The sequence below is a fragment of the Pleurodeles waltl genome, chromosome 3_1, assembly GCF_031143425.1.
Source record: "Pleurodeles waltl isolate 20211129_DDA chromosome 3_1, aPleWal1.hap1.20221129, whole genome shotgun sequence".
NCBI classification, from domain to species: Eukaryota; Metazoa; Chordata; class Amphibia; order Caudata; family Salamandridae; genus Pleurodeles; species Pleurodeles waltl.
This window is the reverse complement of record NC_090440.1, coordinates 9721146-9744762: the sequence shown is the minus strand read 5'-3', so window position 1 is coordinate 9744762 and position 23617 is coordinate 9721146. Positions and strand designations below refer to the sequence as shown.

The window sequence follows — 23617 nt, the reverse complement described above, 5'->3', positions numbered from 1 at the left end:
ACAGCATGCAGGGGACGTTCCCCTTCCAACACAGGGGATTTGTAAGCTTGTCTTTTTACCCCGCAGCTCAAGGCTTCCTCGCGGTGAAAAGTTTAGCAAACGTTTTCCTCTACATCAGTGCAGATGAATCTTCTGACAAGATCATATCATGCAATTCTAGGGAGCAGTTTTAGAGAACGACCACAAAAGTGTTTGGCAGACTGTCCTTTTTTGTAGATCAGAGGCACAGTATCTAAATAACTCTCACTCACACCTCAGCCTGGCAAGTATCCTTTCGTCGGGGCTTCAGGGCTTGGAGCATCTTTTTTCATACCAAGCACCAGATTACATTCAACATCTCCAGGAATTCCAGACCCCCCCAGGAATACCATGGAAGGGAGGCTAGAACAGTAAGATCTTTATAACAGTTGCGTTCTGAAAATCCCTGTTGTGGTGGTGTGAGAATAAAATGTGATACAGGGGTTTCTATTTGAAAGAGCACTAGCAGTTTAGACCTTTGTGCCAGACATATCATCAGCAATATAAGGTGCTCAGACAGACGAGCTGACAACACGCTCATAGGAGAGGAAGACAGCTCATCATGCTATAGCCGAGAGCAGAGCGTCTCGGTACCCGATCACCTCTCCCTGTGATGTCATCTGCAGCTGACACCACCACCATGTATTATGTCATGGTGGTAGTATCTAGTAATCTTGAGAACCGTAGATATGTATTATGTCATGGTGGTAATATCTAGTAATCTTGAGAACCGTAGATATGTATTATGTCATGGTGGTAATATCTAGTAATCTTGAGAACCGTAGATATGTATTATGTCATGGTGGTAGTATCTAGTAATCTTCAGAACCGTAGATATGTATTATGTCATGGTGGTAGTATCTAGTAATCTTGAGAACCGTAGATATGTATTATGTCATGGTGGTAGTATCTAGTAATCTTGAGAACCGTAGATATGTATTATGTCATGGTGGTAATATCTAGTAATCTTGAGAACCGTAGATATGTATTATGTCATGGTGGTAATATCTAGTAATCTTGAGAACCGTAGATATGTATTATGTCATGGTGGTAGTATCTAGTAATCTTCAGAACCGTAGATATGTATTATGTCATGGTGGTAGTATCTAGTAATCTTGAGAACCGTAGATATGTATTATGTCATGGTGGTAGTATCTAGTAATCTTGAGAACCGTAGATATGTATTATGTCATGGTGGTAGTATCTAGTAATCTTGAGAACCGTAGATATGTATTATGTCATGGTGGTAATATCTAGTAATCTTGAGAACCGTAGATATGTATTATGTCATGGTGGTAATATCTAGTAATCTTGAGAACCGTAGATATGTATTATGTCATGGTGGTAGTATCTAGTAATCTTGAGAACCGTAGATATGTATTATGTCATGGTGGTAGTATCTAGTAATCTTGAGAACCGTAGATATGTATTATGTCATGGTGGTAGTATCTAGTAATCTTCAGAACCGTAGATATGTATTATGTCATGGTGGTAGTATCTAGTAATCTTCAGAACCGTAGATATGTATTATGTCATGGTGGTAGTATCTAGTAATCTTCAGAACCGTAGATATGTATTATGTCATGGTGGTAGTATCTAGTAATCTTGAGAACCGTAGATATGTATTATGTCATGGTGGTAATATCTAGTAATCTTGAGAACCGTAGATATGTATTATGTCATGGTGGTAATATCTAGTAATCTTGAGAACCGTAGATATGTATTATGTCATGGTGGTAATATCTAGTAATCTTGAGAACCGTAGATATGTATTATGTCATGGTGGTAGTATCTAGTAATCTTGAGAACCGTAGATATGTATTATGTCATGGTGGTAGTATCTAGTAATCTTGAGAACCGTAGATATGTATTATGTCATGGTGGTAGTATCTAGTAATCTTGAGAACCGTAGATATGTATTATGTCATGGTGGTAGTATCTAGTAATCTTGAGAACCGTAGATATGTATTATGTCATGGTGGTAGTATCTAGTAATCTTGAGAACCGTAGATACCTTGGCACTCATCTCTAATAGGAAACATCTGAATTACGGCAGTCCATCTCTGGCCATTGCAACTCTAAATGGATGAGGTCAGTAGACATCTCGTGGACAGAAAGGAAGATTTTAGATGATTACATTGTCATCTTGCCAGCTTAGGAGTTTCAAACCTTGATATATTCACATGAAGAAAACCAGAAATGGCAAATTTAAACCTAAGATTCCTAAAATTGTGGTCAAAGATGGCTGCGGAAGAACATTTGCAGAAACTGGAACACTTTAATAACTGCAAAAGTTAGTTAGCAGAAGAGGAAACCAGCAGCCTTCAGCCAGCACTTGGGTGGCTCCCCCTGGAATAATGGTTTGGAAATCCTCCTTCCAGTGCCATTGGGACTGTGGTACGAGTATAAAAAAATAAATATTTTATTAACTCAGCAGAGAATGGATAAAAGGTCAGACGTGAAGGTACCCCCTGGAATTTGACAACACTTGTCGGGCGTTTCTTTCTGCGCCGGTAGAATTGGTTGGGTATTTCTTCTTTTCTCCAGTTTCACTGCTCCCGAAAGTGATCATCATGCAGAGTGAGAGGGTCTTCACAGCTGTGCATGTATGTGGTATGTTTAGAGCATGCTCTTTGGTGGATCATGTGTCTTCACACTTGTGCCATATACTGTTGGGTTTGCATGCGTTTCCTGAAGAAGGACTTTCAGTTTCAAGGTGAATTTGTATGTCCCCTAAAACTCAGAAAGCACCAGGGCTCAAACGCCATCTTGGATTTTTTTCTCACCTGTGACTTTGGACGTATTTCCATGGCTCTGCGATTGCTGTGCACTGAAAAATCTCTTTCTGGCGGATAACTGGCACACATTTATCCCGAAACACTGCACAGTCAACAGAAAACACTGCCACAGTGACTGCATCAAAGCCGTATTGTTTGACGTGCCCAGGACTAGGTCGTAGAAGAGTGACTCTTGTCGGGGGAAGGGATGGAGCAAACACCAATTAAATGCCGCCCTTCAGGCAACAGCAAATTCCTATGGTCAGACCAGTGTGGGGTCTGTGACCACTGTGCTAGGTTGGATTATTGCAGTATAGCCTGCGCTGCTTAAGCAGCGTACAAAAACGGGTAGTAAGGATAGCATTATCAAGCCGGCACACACAGGAAGTCTGACGTTTCTAAAGGATATCTGAACCCTACTAGGTGGACAGGTCGGCAACCAGTATTTAAAACTTTGTTCGAGGCATCTCCCACTACTGCTCACAGACCGCTGTATCAAGGCAATGAGTACTTCTTTGCAATCTGTTGATTGCGGTCATGAAGATCACATATTGTGCATAAATAGAAAAGGTTCACGTAACCATCTGCTTGCAGCTTGTAGTTATGTAGATTTAGATGTCTTGTACCTACTGCCTGTCCCGGACGGAAGCGGACAGCAGTATATCTGGTTCTTCGATACTTAATCCTATACCTACATAGTATAACCGTTTCACGTGCACCATTATGGTTTGTAGTTCCACACTAACATTTGTCCAGTGGGGCAGTCTGTGTCCTGGTGCATTGACCGTTTCAGTGGCGGTATCACGAATCTGCTCAAAACCGAAACTCCTTCGAAGAAAAACAGCTTGCAACATCTGAGCCAACAGTAGATGACCGGAGTGTGCACTGTATGTGAACCTGCGCGGACTGACCAAAGCATTGTTTCAGAAATGTGCTGGTAAAACAGCATCAGTTTTGCATGGAAAAATATGATGTTTCCTTGTTGCGTTTTGAACCGTTTCCTGTCACGGGCCCTAAGCCCACCTACACAAGTGAGGTACCATTTTCATCAGAAGATTTAGGAGAAAGCTGGCTGGAAGGAAGAAATTTGTGGCTCTGTGCAGGTTCCAGAACTTTCCATCACAAAAATGTGAGGAAAATGTTTTTTTTTTTTCTTAAATCAAAGTTTGATGTTTACAAGGGATTCTGCCTAAAACAACCTGGTGGGAGCCACACACGTCACCTCTTCCTGGATTCCCCTAGATGTCTAGTTTTCAAAAAGGTACAGATTAGCTAGGTTTCCATAGGTGCCAGCTGAGCTAGGGCTCAAAAACACAGCTACCCACTTTGCAAAAAAAAAAAAAAAAAAAAATCACATTGCATGTTGGGTCGTTTCCTGTTGTGGGCACTAGGCCAACCCATACAAGTGAGGTACCATTTTCATTAGAAGACTGGAGAATGCTGGTTGGAAGGAATTTTGTGGCTCTGTGCAGATTACCGAACTTTGCATCACAGAAATATGAAGAAAATGTGTTTTTAGGCAAATTTGTAGGTTTGCAAACGATTCTGGTTAAGAGCCCACAAGTCATCCCATCCTGGGTTCCACTAGCTGTCTAGTTTTAAAAAAATATACAGGTTTGCTAGGTTTCCTAGGGGCCAGCTGAGCTACAGTCCAAAATCCACAGCTAGGCACTTTGCAAGAAACAAGCCTGTTTTCAGTGGAAAAATGTGATGTCAACATTGTGTTTTGGACTGTTTCATGCTGCGGGCACTAGGTCTACCCACACAAGTGAGGTACTGTTTTTATCAGGAGACTTGGGGGAACACAGAGTAGTAGAACAAGTGTTATTACCAATTGGCTTTCTCTGCATTTGCCCCTCCTAAAGTAATTTTGAGACATGCCCTGTAATTCACATGCTAGTATGGGTACCCACAAATTCAGAGATGTGCAAATAGCCACTGCTTCTAACTCAGTATCTTGTGCCCGTTTTGAAAATACATAGGTTTCCTTGAAAACCTATTTTTCACTTTACCAAATGAATAGCTGTATACCCAATATCACACCCATTTCTACAACTAACTGGAAGGAGGTTGAAAGCAGAAACAAAAAGGAAAAATAGACTATGAGCCAAAACTGTGTTGAAAAATGTGTTTTTCTGATCCAAGTCTCCCTGTTCCTAAAAGCTGGGGAGATTGGAATTTACGCACAGCAAACCCTTTGTTGATGCCGTTTGCGGGGAAAAAACAGACACTTTCTTGTGCAGCCCTTCTTCTAAAGGGGGGGGGGGAAAAAAAAAAAAAAAAAAGTTTTTTTTGCTGTATTTTGGCTAATTTCTCAGTCTCCTCCTGGGGAATACACAATCCCTGGATATCTTTAGAATCCCCAGTATGTTGGGAAAAAAAATGGAAATTTGGCATGCCTACCTCATGTGCACAAAAAGTTATGGGGGCCTAATTTACCCCAAACAGGCAAAAAAGGGCCCAGCAGTTGCAGTGGCTGAAAGAGGGTTGGATGTGAAAGGGTCAAAGGCACATTTGCTGGTGTTTATTTTAAATTGTTACTTTTGCTTATTTTTTCTTTAATCGTTATATTACTTATAAAAAAAAAAGTAATTGTATATTTGATATTTTGTTTTAATCATATTTTTAATTATGTTTTTGTTAAGGTTTGTTAATATATTATAATTGTATTTTTAATTGTTTTTTTGTATGTCTCTTATATTTTAGTTCATGTTAAAGACTATTTGTTAAATTTATTTTCAAATTCATAGTTTCATATGCTTTTCTTATATTTCTTTATTTTTACTTTTATTTGGATATAGTTACATTCATTTTTAGGACCGCATTCTTTTCTACTATGTTTTCAGCTTGAGACTTTTTAGAGTTTACCTACCACTTATGTAAATTTGATATTTTTGTTAAAGAAATGACCCATATTGTGGCGGCACAGTATTGTTGTACTGAATATTCTGACATACATTCGCTTCTTCAGCACTACACACCACAAATAGATTGTTAACGGGACGTACCTGGGAGCAGGGCCAGAAGGCAGGGGAGTGTTGGGCAGGGTTCACAGTGGAGCTGCAGGCTCCATGTGATTGGACAGTCGCTGGTTTCTAAGAGAGAAGCCGGGCTGTTACTACACCATACGGGTCCTTGAAGTATGTCCTGATGTCATGTAAATATTACCAAATCATGAGAAGTATTCAAGTATCAGCAAATAGTCTTAACTGGCCAACTTTGCCATTCCAGATTCACACGTCTTTATGCTGCCATCTCTGTAGTAGGAGGTTATATTTACTTCTGGACTTTGGAAGTCCCAAGGAGCACAGATACCCTATTCACTAGACAGAATGATTAGGTGACAATACAGAAGTATTTTCAACCCCCCACACTGTCAACTACACCTCACCCTTACCTGGGTGATGTTATTTTGTAATTTTCACAGCTGCGGGTATTTCACTGTAACCGTCTTTTCCTAAACCATCTTCATTTGTCAACAACCATTCGCAGAAGATGTGCTATATATAGTAAAATGATTATACATTACATCCCATGTGATGGAGGGGCTGCACAGATCACTGACTGCAGCGATCATATCCTCTTAGCTACTGTGCAGCACAATACTGCATAGATCACTTACTGCTGAGGCATGAATTAGATCCTATACTGCACGTACTGCATAGATCACTTACTGCTGAGGCATAAATTAGATCCTATACTGCACAGTACTGCATAGATCACTTACTGCTGGGGTGTACATAAGTTAATATGCAGCACAGTACTTCATAGATCACTGACTGCTGAGGCATAAATTAGATCCCATACTGCACAGTACTGCATAGATCACTTACTGCTGGGGTGTACATAAGTTAATATGCAGCACAGTACTTCATAGATCACTGACTGCTGAGGTGTACATTGGCCACTATGCAGCACAGTACTGCGTAGATCACTGACTGCTGAGGTGTACACTAGCTACTGTGCAGCACAGTACTGCATAGATCACTTACTGCTGGGGTGTACATTAGCTACTGTCCAGCACAGTACTGCATAGATCACTGGCAGCTGAGTTGTACACTAGCTACTGTGCAGCACAGTACTGCATAGATCACTGACTGCAGAGGTGTACACTAGCTACTGTGCAGCACAGTACTGCATAGATCACTTACTGCTGAGGCATGAATTAGATCCTGTACTGCATAGATCACTGACTGCTGGGTGTACATTGGCCACTATGCAGCACAATACTGCATAGATGCCTGACTTATGGGGTGTACACTAGCTACTGTGCAGCACAGTACTGCATAGATCACTGGCAGCTGAGTTGTACACTAGCTACTGTGCAGCACAGTACTGCATAGATCACTGACTGCTGAGGTGTACACTAGCTACTGTGCAGCACAGTACTGCATAGATCATGGACTGCTGAGGTGTACACTAGCTACTGTGCAGCACAGTACTGCATAGATCACTGGCAGCTGAGTTGTACACTAGCTACTGTGCAGCACAGTACTGCATAGATCACGGACTGCTGAGGTGTACACTAGCTACTGTGCAGCACAGTACTGCATAGATCACTGGCAGCTGAGTTGTACACTAGCTACTGTGCAGCACAGTACTGCATAGATCACTGACTGCTGAGGTGTACACTAGCTACTGTGCAGCACAGTATTGCATGGATCACTGATTGCTGGGGTGTACCTTTGTTACAGTGCAGCACAGTCCTGCATTGTTCACTGATTGCTCGGGTGTACATAAGCTAGTATGCAGCACAGTTGTGCATGGATCACTGACTGCTGGGGTGTCTCTTAGCTACTATGCAGCACGGTACATCATGGATGAAAAAACTGTTAGGGTGGACATTAACTACTATGCAGAACAGTACTGCATTATGCCACACTTCTGGGGTGTACATTAGCTTCTGTGCAGCACAGTATTATATAGATCACCAACTGCTGGGGTGTACATTAGCTACTATGCAACACAGTATTGCATAGATGCCAGACTGTTGGGGTGTACATTAGATACTGTACAGCACAGTACTGCATAGGTCACTGACTGCTGGGGTGTACATTGGATACTGTACAGCACAGTGCTGCATTGATAGTGCACTGCTGGTGCATGCATTATACCCTATACTGCACAGTGATGCATGGATCACTGTCTGCTGGTGTATTCATTAGACCCTATACTGCACAGTACTGCATGGAGTACTGCCTTCTGGTGAGACCCTATACTGCATGGATCACTATCTGCTGGTGCATGCATTAGACCCTATACTGCACAGTACTGTATAGATCACTGATGGCGGAGGTGTACATTAGATACAGTGCAGCACAGTACTGCATAGATGCCAGACTGTTGGGGTGTACGTTAGATACTGTACAGCACAGTACTGCATAGATCACCGTCTGCTGGTGCATGCATTAGACCATATACTGCACAGTGGTGCATGGATCACTGTCTGCTGGTGCACTCATTAGACCCTATAATTCACAATGCTGCATGGATCACGGTCTGCTGGTGCATGCATTATACCCTGTACTGCATGGACCACTGTCTGCTGGTGCACACATTGGATTCTATACTGCACAGTGGTGCATGGATCACTGTCTGCTGGTGCACTCATTAGACCCTATACTGCACAATGCTGCATGGAACACTGTCTGCTGGTGCATGCATTATACCCTGTACTGCATGAATCACTGCCTGCTGGTGCATGCATTAGACCCTATAGTACGCAGTACTGCATGGATCACTGTCTGATGATGCATGCATTAGACCTTATACTGCACAGTACTGCATGGATCACTGTCTGCTGGTGCATTCATTAGACCCTCTACTGCACAGTACTGTATAGATCACAGACGGCTGCGGTGCACATTAGATACAGTGCAGCACAGTACTGCATAGTTGCCAGACTGTTGGGGTGTACATTAGATACGGTTCAGCACATTACTGCATAGATCACTGTTTGATGGTGCATGCATTAGACCCTATACTGCACAGTACTGCATGGACCACTGTCTGCTGGTGCATGCATTAGATCCTGTGCTGCATGGATCACTGTCTGCTCGTGCATGCATTAGACCCTATACTGCACAGTACTGCATGGATCACTGGCTGCTGGTGCATGCATTAGACCTATCCAACACAGTACTGCATGGACCACTGTCTGCTGGTGCATGCATTAGATCCTGTGCTGCATGGATCACTGTCTGCTCGTGCATGTATTAGACCCTATGCGCACAGTACTGCATGGATCACTGTCTGCTGGTGCATGCATTAGATCCCGTACTGCGTGGATCATTGCCTGCTGGTGCGTGCATTAGACCCTATACTGCATAGTACTGCATGGATCACGGCCTGCTGGTGCGTGGATTAGACCCTGTACTACACAGTGCTGCATGGATCACTGTCTGCTGGTGCATGCATTAGATCCGGTACTGCATGGATCACTGTCTGCTGGTGCATGCATTAGATCCGGTACTGCATGGATCACTGTCTGCTGGTGCATGCATTAGACCCTATACTACACAGTACTGCATGGATCACGATCACTGTCTGCTGGTGCATGCATTAGACCCTATACTGCACAGTACTGCATGGATCACGATCACTGTCTGCTGGTGCATGCCTTAGACCCTATTCTGCACGGATCACGATCACTGTCTGCTGGTGCATGCCTTAGACCCTATACTGCACGGATCACGATCACTGTCTGCTGGTGCATGCATTAGACCCTATACTGCACAGTACTGCATGGATCCCGATCACTGTCTGCTGGTGCATGCATTAGACCCTATACTGCACGGATCCCGATCACTGTCTGCTGGTGCATGCATTAGACCCTTGGCGTCACAGTGGTCGCATAGATCATTGTTGGACGCGGTTCTTGAATTACTTGCCATTCGTTTAAGTTACCAACTTGTATGTTGTGATGCTCTTCTCCCAAGTGCTCTCCCTCGGATCTGGAGATCACTCGTTGCCTGCAGTGCCCTCCATTCCAGCTGAGACAAGGATGCACCGTAGATAGTGCCTCCTGAATGGCACCTCATTCCTTCTCGCTGACCTACTTTATCCTGAATGCACCATCCACCAGGACCACCAGTCTAGGCCACATTCTAAAACTCGGAGCGAAATGTGAATGGATTTTACTGCAGGAGAAGTGGCTGGGGCACTAGAATATCCACTGACTGTGGTTGGGCAGGTACTTTGTTAGCATAAAAATGACGGATGGGCGCATCTACTGCCTGGTGTAGAGCACCTTTTCCAGCAGTACTTCCTGGGCACTGGTGGCCTGTGGACCATTCTGCGACGCTGGGTGCGGTGCATCCAGTCCTGCACTTGAATCACCCTCCTGGACACGGGTAGCCCGTTGGGTGGGTTGCAGCTGCGTTGCCGAGGGCAGTAGAGGCACCCTTGAGATGTGAAGGGGGTGTGTGGATTTCCCAGATCCCCCATGGTGTCCCTAGTGATGCACGCATTCGAGAGTGACTTCCCTGAGCCCCTCTCACGTCCTTCCCTACTGACGCTGCTGAGAGGCATTGGGTGCCACAGATGCCTCCTGCTTATACCCGTGATGCGTCTCGGGGCATTGGCATGGCAGTAATAGCTGCATGAGAAGGCTGTACATCACTGCTGATTCTGCCAAATATGCTAGTAGAGGGGGGCATTGAAGAGTGCTGTGCACCTCAGATCAGATCCTTCAGCTGATGCCAACATAGAGTGTGGCAGGAGTAGATCACTCCAGACCCTGCCATTCATGCCTTTCGAGGGGCATTGATGAGAGCAGGGCACCCCAGGCCCACCCATTGACGATTGTTGCAGGCACACACAGATCCTCAGTGCGCCGGTGGGGCATGGATCCATTACAGAATGGCTGCTGAGGCATTCGTTCTTTGGTGATCCTCTAAGGAGGCCTCCTGCCTCAGTGCCTCTTTGCGCTAGGTTTTTACTTTCCAGCCCCTACCTTCCTGTGATGGTAAACTCTGATGGATGGCTTGTCTCCCAGGTTTATTCTGTCCTTTGTTCTGTCGCGGTGCATCTCTCACACTTGCATCTATACATAGTTTGACGCGCCTTCTGGCCATCTCCCGTACACCTCATCGTTCCTCAGTCCTCTTGCTCTCTAGTGTCCGTTCTAGGATTTTTTAAATTTCTTTTCTCATTTAGTTATCTCTGTCCTTTCAGGGGTTGTTCAAGTGATGAACTGCCTTTTTGTCTCTCCCGGGAGGCTCTTGCCATTACTGTGACTCCTTTCTGCCTTTCTCTCGATATAGTTACCAACCTGCCCCGACTCCGTCTCTGCCTCGACTCCGTATTCTTGCTACTTTCGTTCCTTGCTGCAGTTCCTCTTCTGATTTGTTTCCAATACCTTTTCCATGTCTTACATTTTCCATTCTCTCGTCTTGCGCTTTTGGCCCCTAACCCTTTTCTTCTTTCTTTTTGCCTCTCTGATTTTCTTCTCTCCTGTATTCACCCCCTTCTAACCAGCTCTCTCTCTCTTCTTTGACCTTGTCTCCTTTTGTTTGTTAGTCTAGTCTTGTTTGACTCCTTAGGTGAGCTCTGTTCTTATATGTTCACTTGTATCTCCTTTTCTCTTCCTGTTTCACAGTTTCGATCACCCACTTTATTGCCTGACCGCCAGACTGAGGAGGACTTCCTGCGATGACATAATCCAAGTTTAGGACCATGGGGCAGAAGAAGAAGCTGTGTCCTCGACTCCTTGATTACCTTGTAATCGTTGGAGCCAGGTGAGTGCTGCTGCGCCCACCTTCCCTTGATACTCTGACACCTGAGTCTATGAATGGCATCTCCTCATCTCCTCATCTCCTCCTTGACTTGCCAGCCACTCTTTTGTAGATAGACTTGGTCTTCTTCAGACCCCCCTCAAATTCCACACTTGAGATGCGTGTGAAGAGTTGTCCATCCTACTTCAGCCTCTGTCCCGTGTCTCTTCACCGCAACTCCTTTGCAGGTTACTGTTACTGCGCTTGAGTCTTGGCTTCTGCCAGCCTACATTCTAGCGCTTAATTCTCTATATTTCATCCCCTTCGCCATTTCATTCACTGCACATCCCGCTTCAGACTTCATCATTATCAGGTTTCCTTCTGACCCTAGTTCTCTCGGACCAATACTGTCACTTGTGCAAGATAGGGTACATTACAGGATATTGTACACCTTGCACAGTATTGAACCTGCACCGTAGTATACCACACACAATACTGTGACTTGTGCAACATAGAGTATATTACAGGATATTGTATACCTTTCCTCTCACGTAGGAAACCTGCACCGTAGTGTACCACACACAATACTGTGACTTGTGCAAGATACAGTACATTACAGGATATTGTACACCTTGCACAGTATTGAACCTGCACCGTAGTGTACCACACACAATACTGTGACTTGTGCAAGATACAGTACATTACAGGATATTGTACACCTTGCACAGTATTGAACCTGCACCGTAGTGTACCACATGCAATACTGTGACTTGTGCAAGATAGAGTACATTACAGGATATTGTACACCTTGCACAGTATTGAACCTGCACCGTAGTATACCACACAGAATACTGTGACTTGTGCAAGATAGAGTACATTACAGGATATTGTACACCTTGCACAGTATTGAACCTGCACCGTAGTATACCACACAGAATACTGTGACTTGTGCAAGATAGAGTACATTACAGGATATTATACACCTTGCCTCTCACATGGGTAACCTCGCAGTACTGTGACTTGTGCAAGATAGAGCACATTACAGTACATTATACACCGTGCCTCTCACATAGGGAAAGTGCACCGTAGTATACCACACACAATACTGTGACTTGTGCAAGATGGAGTACAATACAGGATATTATACACCGTGCTTCTCACGTAGGGAACCTGCACCGTAGTATACCACACACAATGCTGTGACTTGTGCAAGATAAAGGATATTATACACCTTGCTTCTCACATAGGGAACCTGCACCATAGTATACCATACGCAATACTGTGATTTGTGCAAAATAGAGTACATTACAGGATATTATACACCTTGCATCTTGTGCAAGATACAGTACATTACAGGATATCGTACGCCTGCTTCTCACATAGGGAACCTGCAGCACAGTATACCCCACACAATACTGTGACTTGTGCAAGATAAAGTACATTACAGGATATTATACACCTTGCCTCTGACATAGGGAACCTGCACTATAGTATACCACACACAATACTGTGACTTGTGCAAGATAAAGTACATTACAGGATATTATACACCTTGCCTCTGACATAGGGAACCTGCACTATAGTATACCACACACAATACTGTGACTTGTGCAAGATAGAGTACATTACAGGATGTTATAACTTTGCTTCTCACATAGGGAACCTGCACCATAGTATAGCACACACCTCCCATTAGACACCGAGAAACACCACCACATAAAACAAACGCACCTTCGCCATATTTTTTAACTTCTGTAACATTTGGGGTGCTTCATGTACAATATCTCATTTTGTCTGGAAAAAGTTAACTGAGCACTTTCCATCCAGTAAATCCCATGGCCTTCTAGAAACGTGCACAGAGGCCGAGTAGCCCACACACCGTTTCTGACCACTTTAAACGAACCACAGGAAGATCATACAGAAACACAAGGCCTTGTGATTTCCATCTGTAGCAACAGTAAAACCAACCTTGAAAGACTCAAAACGCAAGACCTGTTGGTTAAAAACTAACATGTCGGGCAAGCTGGACAGGCTTCAGCAGTACAAGAAGCGAGTTTAATCCACAATATGTCAAGCATGCATCAGAAAAGCACTAGCTCCTAAAAACACTACCTCTCACACCTCGCTGACTGCTAATAATGCTCGTTGTGTTTCCAAACACCACTGAATGTAGCACACAGTAACTGCACCAGACAGACGCGCCAAGTCATCACACACCCATCTGCTTCATGTGATCACACAACTTATTTCTTTTTCTCTGCTGTCAATAGCAGTGTGTGGAGTTGCTGCAACTTGAAATTTAATGTGATCATCCCATTTTAACAAATGATGTAAAACAAAACTCTATTATGTGGTATGGTGTGTGTGAAGGACACCAGCAATCAAAACAAGCCCTGACCATATAACATCTGGAGGAACCTGAATCCGCCAAAAAAAAACACTGCTGTGTGCAATGCATTTAAAAAAAAACATTTGATTGCTTTCCTAACAAAATGAATACAGCAACAAAATAAAAACACTTGGCAAACCAAGTTGTAAGGACATCGTGACAATGTTAGCAGAATAACAACTTAAATCAGTCTTCCACGGTTGGGAAACTCCCTTGCTCACGAGGTCCCTGGTGGTGAAGTACTGGCCATCGGAGAATCCTAAAGTGCACCCCCTCCACCACAATCCTCCCCTTGAGTTCCCATAGGGCCAGACCAACAATATCACATCCCACGCCAGTAGGATTGGTCTTCTATCCCTTTATCGTCCTCCCTCCAGATCGCCTCTCTCTCGCAGTCTGTCCACCTAGTGTCCCCTTTCCACCCTCTGTAGACGTCTAGGCCAATTTCCAACATATTGTCCGTTGTCTACGAGTGAGAATTGATGCCAAATCCACAAACCTATCGGTGAGCTAATGAGAAGTTCTGCGCTTCTGAAGACCCAGCAAACGTGCATTGAAAATATCTAGCTGTATCTACCCTATCCAAATAGTGACAATGCACAGAGTAGTCCCACACCATGTGCTAAAATTCCGGCATTCTCTGCGGCACAGCGAGAGCATGCCGATGATGGAGTAAGGGATGCTCTGTGCAGGGGTGGATGCCAACATCTTCCTCCATGCTGCATCTTCAAAAGAGCGCCAGAGGTATGTCACTGAGTGCTGGTTCAGTGGAGTCAGATCCACCCAAGCTCCCCATAAGAGCCCAATAAATAAGTTCTGACCCTGTAGACAGGTCACCCATTATAGTGAGTCCCATATCGGTCCAAGTGTGTAGGCCCACCCAGTCCACCGGTGAAGGCCAGTATGCCGCGGTTAGCATTGAGAGCTCGGAAATGTGGGGGGTCTCCATGTGCGTCCTTTGCAGTGCCCTAGCCCAGACGTGCCTCGCTGTTTTAACCAGTATATTTTCATTACGCACCATTGGTGCGGGGTCTGGTTTTGTGGAAGCCGGGTCGAGATCACAGGATGGGTGGCCACGCTCTCCATGACCCAGGGTGTCTCATAAGTGGGAACGCCACCTGGCCACCAATGCAGTTCAAGGTCTGGGGCTGCCATTCCCTCTTCGTCTTCCGTAGGGGTACTCGCCGTCTGGAGTAGTTGCAGTACAAAAACCCGAGTACCCCATCCGGATCCCGAAAGAACCTTTCTGGGTGTTCCGCCAGTAGGGCCGCCAAAAAGTAAAGAAAGTGCAGCAACACAACCATCTTTAACATCGCTAGCTGGTGCTCCCGAAAGGGGCAGGTGTAACTCAAAGGCATCTGAGCATCCAGCGCCGCGAAAGCCTCGCCATAACTGCCCTCAAAGCGCAGTCCTGCCATTCTGTAAATCCCCACAGCCAGGGCAGCGCTGGCGTGATCCGAGCCTCCCATGGTTCTCCAACATCTGGGTGTAGGCACCAGATTTATGCCAACTGAGCGAAAGTCCCAACAACTCACCAAACGTATTTAGAGCTGCTAGTGACACCTCCAAATCGGATGCCTCCTCACGCATATATAGAAGCATATCGTCTGCGTATACCGACATATATAGAGTTTCAGCTGCAATCTGCAGTCCCCTAAAGTGCCCCCTCTGTCGTACAGTCGGAGCAAAAGGCACCATGACGAAGGCAAACAACACAGGGAAAGCGGGCACCCCTGCGTAGTGCCCCGTCCAACTGGATAGGGTTCTGATGTCACTGATCCTGTCCAACTGGATAGGGTTCTGATGTCACTCATAGGGTTCTGATGTCACTGATCCTGTCCAACTGGATAGGGTTCTGATGTCACTGATCCCGTCCAACTCGATAGGGTTCTGATGTCACTCATAGGGTTCTGATGTCACTGATCCTGTCCAACTGGATAGGGTTCTGATGTCACTGATCCTGTCCAACTGGATAGGGTTCTGATGTCACTGATCCTGTCCAACTGGATAGGGTTCTGATGTCACTCATAGGGTTCTGATGTCACTGATCCTGTCCAACTGGATAGGGTTCTGATGTCACTGATCCTGTCCAACTGGATAGGGTTCTGATGTCACTGATCCTGTCCAACTGGATAGGGTTCTGATGTCACTGATCCCGTCCAACTGGATAGGGTTCTGATGTCACTGATCCTGTCCAACTGGATAGGGTTCTGATGTCACTGATCCCGTCCAACTGGATAGGGTTCTGATGTCACTGATCCTGTCCAACTGGATAGGGTTCTGATGTCACTGATCCCGTCCAACTGGATAGGGTTCTGAAGTCACTGATCCTGTCCAACTGGATAGGGTTCTGATCTCACTGATCCCGTCCAACTGGATAGGGGTTCTGATGTCACTGATCCTGTCCAACTGGATAGGGTTCTGATCTCACTGATCCCGTCCAACTCGATAGGGTTCTGATGTCACTGATCCCGTCCAACTCGATAGGGTTCTGAAGTCACTGATCCCGTCCAACTCGATAGGGTTCTGATGTCACTGATCCTGTCCAACTCGATAGGGTTCTGAAGTCACTGATCCCGTCCAACTCGATAGGGTTCTGATGTCACTGATCCTGTCCAACTCGATAGGGTTCTGAAGTCACTGATCCCGTCCAACTCGATAGGGTTCTGATGTCACTGATCCTGTCCAACTCGATAGGGTTCTGAAGTCACTGATCCTGTCTAGGGTTCTGATGTCACTGATCCTGTCCAACTCGATAGGGTTCTGAAATCACTGATCCTGTCCAACTCGATAGGGTTCTGATGTCACTGATCCCGTCCAACTCGATAGGGTTCTGATGTCACTGATCCCGTCCAACTGGATAGGGTTCTGATGTCACTGATCCCGTCCAACTCGATAGGGTTCTGATGTCACTGATCCCGTCCAACTCGATAGGGTTCTGATGTCACTGATCCTGTCCAACTGGATAGGGTTCTGATGTCACTGATCCTGTCCAACTCGATAGGGTTCTGATGTCACTGATCCCGTCCAACTCGATAGGGTTCTGATGTCACTCATAGGGTTCTGATGTCACTGATCCTGTCCAACTGGATAGGGTTCTGATGTCACTGATCCTGTCCAACTGGATAGGGTTCTGATGTCACTGATCCTGTCCAACTGGATAGGGTTCTGATGTCACTCATAGGGTTCTGATGTCACTGATCCTGTCCAACTGGATAGGGTTCTGATGTCACTGATCCTGTCCAACTGGATAGGGTTCTGATGTCACTGATCCTGTCCAACTGGATAGGGTTCTGATGTCACTGATCCCGTCCAACTGGATAGGGTTCTGATGTCACTGATCCCGTCCAACTGGATAGGGTTCTGATGTCACTGATCCCGTCCAACTGGATATGGTTCTGATGTCACTGATCCCGTCCAACTGGATAGGGTTCTGATGTCACTGATCCCGTCCAACTGGATAGGGTTCTGAAGTCACTGATCCCGTCCAACTGGATAGGGTTCTGATGTCACTGATCCCGTCCAACTGGATAGGGGTTCTGAAGTCACTGATCCCGTCCAACTGGATAGGGTTCTGATCTCACTGATCCCGTCCAACTCGATAGGGTTCTGATGTCACTGATCCTGTCCAACTCGATAGGGTTCTGATCTCACTGATCCCGTCCAACTGGATAGGGTTCTGATGTCACTGATCCCGTCCAACTCGATAGGGTTCTGATGTCACTGATCCTGTCCAACTCGATAGGGTTCTGATGTCACTGATCCCGTCCAACTGGATAGGGTTCTGATGTCACTGATCCTGTCCAACTCGATAGGGTTCTGATCTCACTGATCCCGTCCACCTCGATAGGGTTCTGATGTCACTGATCCTGTCCAACTCGATAGGGTTCTGAAGTCACTGATCCCGTCCAGCTCGATAGGGTTCTGATGTCACTGATCCTGTCCAACTCGATAGGGTTCTGAAGTCACTGATCCTGTCCAACAGGATAGGGTTCTGATGTCACTGATCCTGTCCAACTCGATAGGGTTCTGATGTCACTGATCCTGTCCAACTGGATAGGGTTCTGATGTCACTGATCCTGTCCAACTCGATGGGGTTCTGATGTCACTGATCCCGTCCAACTGGATAGGGTTCTGATGTCACTGATCCTGTCCAACTCGATAGGGTTCTGATGTCACTGATCCTGTCTAGGGTTCTGATGTCACTGATCCTGTCCAACTCGATAGGGTTCTGAAATCACTGATCCTGTCCAACTCGATAGGGTTCTGATGTCACTGATCCTGTCCAACTCGATAGGGTTCTGATGTCACTGATCCTGTCTAGGGTTCTGATGTCACTGATCCTGTCCAACTCGATAGGGTTCTGATGTCACTGATCCTGTCCAACTTGATAGGGTTCTGATGTCACTGATCCTGTCCAACTCGATAGGGTTCTGATGTCACTGATCCTGTCTAGGGTTCTGATGTCACTGATCCCGTCCAACTCGATAGGGTTCTGATGTCACTGATCCCGTCCAACTGGATAGGGTTCTGATGTCACTGATCCTGTCTAGGGTTCTGATGTCACTGATCCCGTCCAACTGGATAGGGTTCTGATGTCACTGATCCTGTCTAGGGTTCTGATGTCACTGATCCTGTCCAACTCGATAGGGTTCTGATGTCACTCATAGGGTTCTGATGTCACTGATCCCGTCCAACTCGATAGGGTTCTGATGTCACTGATCCCGTCCAACTCGATAGGGTTCTGATGTCACTGATCCTGTCTAGGGTTCTGATGTCACTGATCCTGTCTAGGGTTCTGATGTCACTGATCCTGTCCAACTCGATAGGGTTCTGATGTCACTGATCCTGTCTAGGGTTCTGATGTCACTGATCCTGTCTAGGGTTCTGATGTCACTGATCCTGTCCAACTGGATAGGGTTCTGATGTCACTGATCCTGTCTAGGGTTCTGATGTCACTGATCCTGTCCAACTCGATAGGGTTCTGAAATCACTGATACTGTCCCGACTATTGCCGCCAGATTGGTGTAGAATAGCCGTGTCCACTTGACAAATTGGAGCCCAAATCCCATCCCAGTCATGATGCTATAGAGGAACTCGCAGTGAACGGAATCAAATGCCTTTTGAATGTCCACTGATACCACAAAGGAGTTCATCAGGAAGGCATGAGACTGAAAGTGGGTGCAAACCTTGATGTATCAGTAAACCCGCATGGGGTAGAATCCAGTTTGCCAGAATCCTGCTGAGGATTTTGTAATCCACATTAAGCATAGAAAAGGGGCAATAGGAATCCACCAATCCCGGATGCTTGTCCTCCTTGGGCAGGGAAACTACAATGGTGTCCTCTAGAGCGGGTAGGAGCAGACCCCGCTCCAAAGCCCCATTGTAGATATACGTCATCTTGAGGGCTAAGGCTGCTGCATAAGTAGCATAAAGCTTGATGGGGGTCCCGTCTGACACCAGGACCTGAGCCAGCTCCTTGATTGCACCCTTTACCTCCTGGACAGTAATAGCTACGCCAGTTTGGTCCTCAGTTGTAGACTCGGGTCCGCGGGGGATGCATCCACTGTATACTGCGGACGTTCTGCCTCTGCACGAACACCCTATTAATCTCTACCTGCAGGAACACAGCCCGGCTTGATGAGTTTCAGATGTGGAGTATAGGGTGACCCCTGTTCTCCTCCCAGAGGACCCATGCCGGCATACTCCCTGACTTCTCTTTCTGCTTAGGCCTGCGTGATGTACACCCTGTAACACTACTGCTTCAGACTTTCCACCACTGCAAGTCATTTCTTTTCCTCCAGGAGCTGGGTCCTACCTTTGGTCGTCACTCCCAGATCCGGGGGCAAATCGTCATTACCCTTTCCTGTCGTCGAATATCAGTGTGTAGCTGGATGTGTACGCCTGAGTTATTGGAAGTGCAGTGTCCCTGCACCACTACCTTGAACGCCTCCGATTCTACAGCAAAGATGCCATGCCTGCATTTTCCAGCCAGTAGTTATGTATCACCTCACCCCAATGATGTCCAGAACGCCAGATTCTCCAAAAGGGTGGGGATCCAGGTACCATGTCAGGACACTAGCCCTGCGTGGTGACCATGGGTGAGTGCCGAGTAGGAGGTTATGGTCTGAATATATCAGTCAGCGTTAAATACTCCGCATCTGTCACTCGTTCAGCCAGCGCATTGCAACAGAAAATCACATCCAGGTGCATGTCTAATCCATGCAAACCAGAGAGGAAGGAATAGGTCTGTGCCCTGCGGTTGCATGTCTGCCAGTGGTTTACCATCCCCTGTGCTGATCGCTCTTGAAAGGACCCTGATACTTTATGCGCCAGGGAAGCTGACACGGGGGGGATATGACCTGTCCAGTTAGGCGGTCTGCCACACAATTACCCCCACCCTATAATCTTCAGGTAGTGCACTGTGGCAGTCAATTGGGGACCAGGCTAGTCAGAAAGAGGTATTGGTTGGTGTTTGGGGCATGTATATTTAGCAGTGCAGTGTCCTTCCCATCCAGTTGGCCTATTACTAAGACGTATTGCCTCTCAGGGCCTACCACACCTTATGCAGTTGCAGCATTCTCAAGGTCTAAGCTAAATCAGGGCACCTCGTGCAAATGCAGAGTACGCAGTGTAGTACAGCTGTCCCCTCCGCCTCCTCCGGAGAGCCCTGCCCTTCCTCTCCGTCAAATGAGTCTCTTTCACGAATGTTATCTCCGTTCCTCTACGTTTTGTGTGCAAGAATGTTATGCCACGTTGACAATGTATTCAACCCTCCTTCACATTCAAGGTAACCACTCGTACTCTGCTGACCACTGTTGTACAACATATTCTTCAACAGTTTTTTTTTTTTTTGTTCCATTTGAAATGTGTTCTGGCGTCTCCACGTGCATCCCTTTGCTCCTTATTCCTTTTGTCTTTTGTCTCATCCTTTGTTGCTATAACCTGCTGATTCTTGTTTACTCCTACAGGCAGCCGAGCAGCGACAGCATCGCTCAAACCCCAGAGCTTCTCCGACGCTACCCCTTGGAGGACCACCCTGAATTTCCTCTGCCCCCAGATGTGGTATTCTTCTGCCAGCCGGAGGGATGCCTGAGTGTGCGACAGAAACGCATGAGCTTTCGCGATGACACTTCCTTTGTCTTCACTCTCATGGACAAGGACAGTGGGATCACCCGCTATGGCATCTGTGTCAACTTCTATCGCTCCTTCCAGAAGCGGGTCCCCAAGGAGAAGGTCGAGGGCACGGGTGGCCATCGAAACAGGGACTGTCAAAAGGGCCTCAAGCCTGTTGAGGACTCTGGACCTCAGGAGGAGTTGAACAATGACAGCTCTGAGAGCGGGTCTTCTCTGCAGCCCCAGAGTGCAGAGTCTACGCCGGACGTCAACAAGTCTCCACGTGGCAAGCGCCTCATGAAAGGCACCCAGCGATCACGCAACAGCACCCTCACATCGTTGTGCATCCTCAGCCATTACCCGTTCTACTCCTCATTCCGGGAGTGCCTCTACACGCTGAAGAGGCTAGTCAACTGCTGCAGCGAGAGGCTGGTCAGCAGAAAGATGGGCATCTCCAAGGGCGTTCAAAGGTAAGAATGTAGTATACCTCCTCCAGCGAGCTGAGGAAGTGATAGCAGCGTTCAGAAGTAAGAGTCTGCGATATTTCGAATAGCAGCATTCACGAGCAAGAGTCCGATACTTCTAATAGCAGCATTTACAAGCAAGATTGAGATATTTCCAATAGCAGCTTTGACCAGTAAGAGTCTGAGATATTTCTAATCCCTCATCAAGGGTACCACTTTGGGAGTTAGTGCTAAGCCTAGTAGTAACCTCACTATGTGGTGACCGGTTTCATATTTAAGATTTTACCTGTAGCTCTAACCCCTATTAGAATCTCACTGAATGAGGGCAGACATCGAGGGCGTATCTATGAAATAGGTTTATGCCATATGACTGCTTTAATGAACATAGACAGAGTTCACAGGCGAGAGTGTATGAGATGGCTCGAGCAGCTATAACATTTAAAGGTCAAGATCCGAAAGTAAACTCAGTCTGAGTGAGGTCCGAGGTCAGACACCCCTTTAACTCCTCTGATAACTTCACTGAATGAGGAAAGAGCTCAAATTTCAGAATCTGGAAGTAGACCTAACCTGATGGAGTTTTACTGTCTATGGCCAGAGCGCAAAGGATGCAGCCTGGAGAGTAGCTCTGATCCCTGTGACAGGCTCCATGAGCCTGAACGAGGCCACTGTCCATAGCCTGTAGCTATAACCCAGTGACAGCAGAGTTCCAAAATAAACTTTGATGAACTCGCTGAACAAGGGCAAGGTTTAGAGGATCGTATCCCCTTCCTCAAACACCTATGGCAGCTGTAGTGAATAAGGACGTAGTTCAGAGGTAAGTTTGTGAGATGGCTCTTGCCTCCAAGTTCTGAGTTCAGAAGTAAATATAAGTTCGATGGCATCTGTCGCTGTAGATACGCATGTTCTGCATAGCTCGCCATCTGGTGTTGGGCCGGAGTGTTACAAGTTGTTTTTCTTCGAAGAAGTCTTTCGAGTCACGGGACCGAGTGACTCCTCCTTTTGTCTCCATTGCGCATGGGCGTCGACTCCATCTTCGATTGTTTTTTTTCCGCCATCGGGTTCGGACGTGTTCCTGTCGCTCCGAGTTTCGGAACGGAAAGATAGCTAATTTCGGAAGATTTTCGTCGGTATTGTTGCGTTCGGGATCGGCGTAGTTAGATTCAACACCGCGTCGAAGGATCGAGGAGCTCCGGTGCCCTTCGGGGTAGTTTTTCGATCCCCCGTCGGGGCCTGGTCGGCCCGACCGCATGCTGAAGAACGCTGATGGAACGGACCCCGTTCCGTTTCTGCCCCAAATGCCACAATAAATACCCCTGTACAGACCAACACTTGGTCTGTAACCTGTGCCTGTCACCTGAGCACAGTGAAGACACCTGCGAGGCCTGTCGTGCGTTCCGGTCCCGAAAAACACTCCGAGACCGTCGAGCCAGAAGACTTCAGATGGCGTCCACGTCGACAGCCCACCGGGAGTTCGAGGAACAAGAAGAGGAGGAAGGTACCTTCTCGATCCAAGACTCGGACTCCGAAGGATTCGACGATACACAAACCGTGAGTAAGACGTCGAAAAGCACTCAGAAGAAGATTTACAAGGCCCAGGGGACGCCACTGCCACCAGGCCATGGCTCGACCCATAAATTCGGTGACCGACCGTCGGCACCGAAAAAGGCCCAAACGGTGCCGAGATCGTCCGACTCCGGTCGAGACACCGGCACGCAGCCTTCTCGGGACCGAGAAAGTGCTGGAGACAAGCATCGACACTGAGATGCCGGTGTAGACACGGCTCGACGCCGAGACAGCGGCCCCGAAGAAGATCGGCGCCGAGAGGTTTCGGCCCCGAAAAAGAAAAGGGTCACCTCGGAGCCGAAAAAAGACGCAGACAGGGTTTCGGTCCCGAAACAAACTGCAACCGACCCAGCTTCAGGCTCTTATACAGAAGAGCACTCGCTAACCTCCCAAATGCAAAAGCATAGGTTCGAGGAAGAGCTACAATCAACTGATGTGGACCATACGCAAAAGCGTATTTTCATACAGCAGGGGACAGGAAAAATAAGCACCCTTCCCCCTATTAGAAGAAAGAGAAGGTTGGAGTTCCAAACTGAACAGACACCACAACCAAAAGTGGTTAAAAAGGTTACCCCA

The 23617-nt window shown here is 46.6% G+C and overlaps 1 protein-coding gene across 14 annotated transcripts in view; it reads left to right on the top strand.

Moving 5' to 3' along the window:
- Positions 1 to 23617, top strand: part of MADD (MAP kinase activating death domain) — a 639440-nt gene that overhangs the window by 67108 nt on the left and 548715 nt on the right. For all 14 annotated transcript variants that reach the window (XM_069221634.1, XM_069221639.1, XM_069221632.1 and 11 more), the window contains 2 exons: positions 11395 to 11533; positions 20870 to 21484. In XM_069221634.1, coding sequence (XP_069077735.1) covers positions 11472 to 11533; positions 20870 to 21484 — 677 coding nt within the window. In that variant the 5' untranslated portion in view covers positions 11395 to 11471. The remainder of the gene's footprint in view (positions 1 to 11394; positions 11534 to 20869; positions 21485 to 23617) is intronic.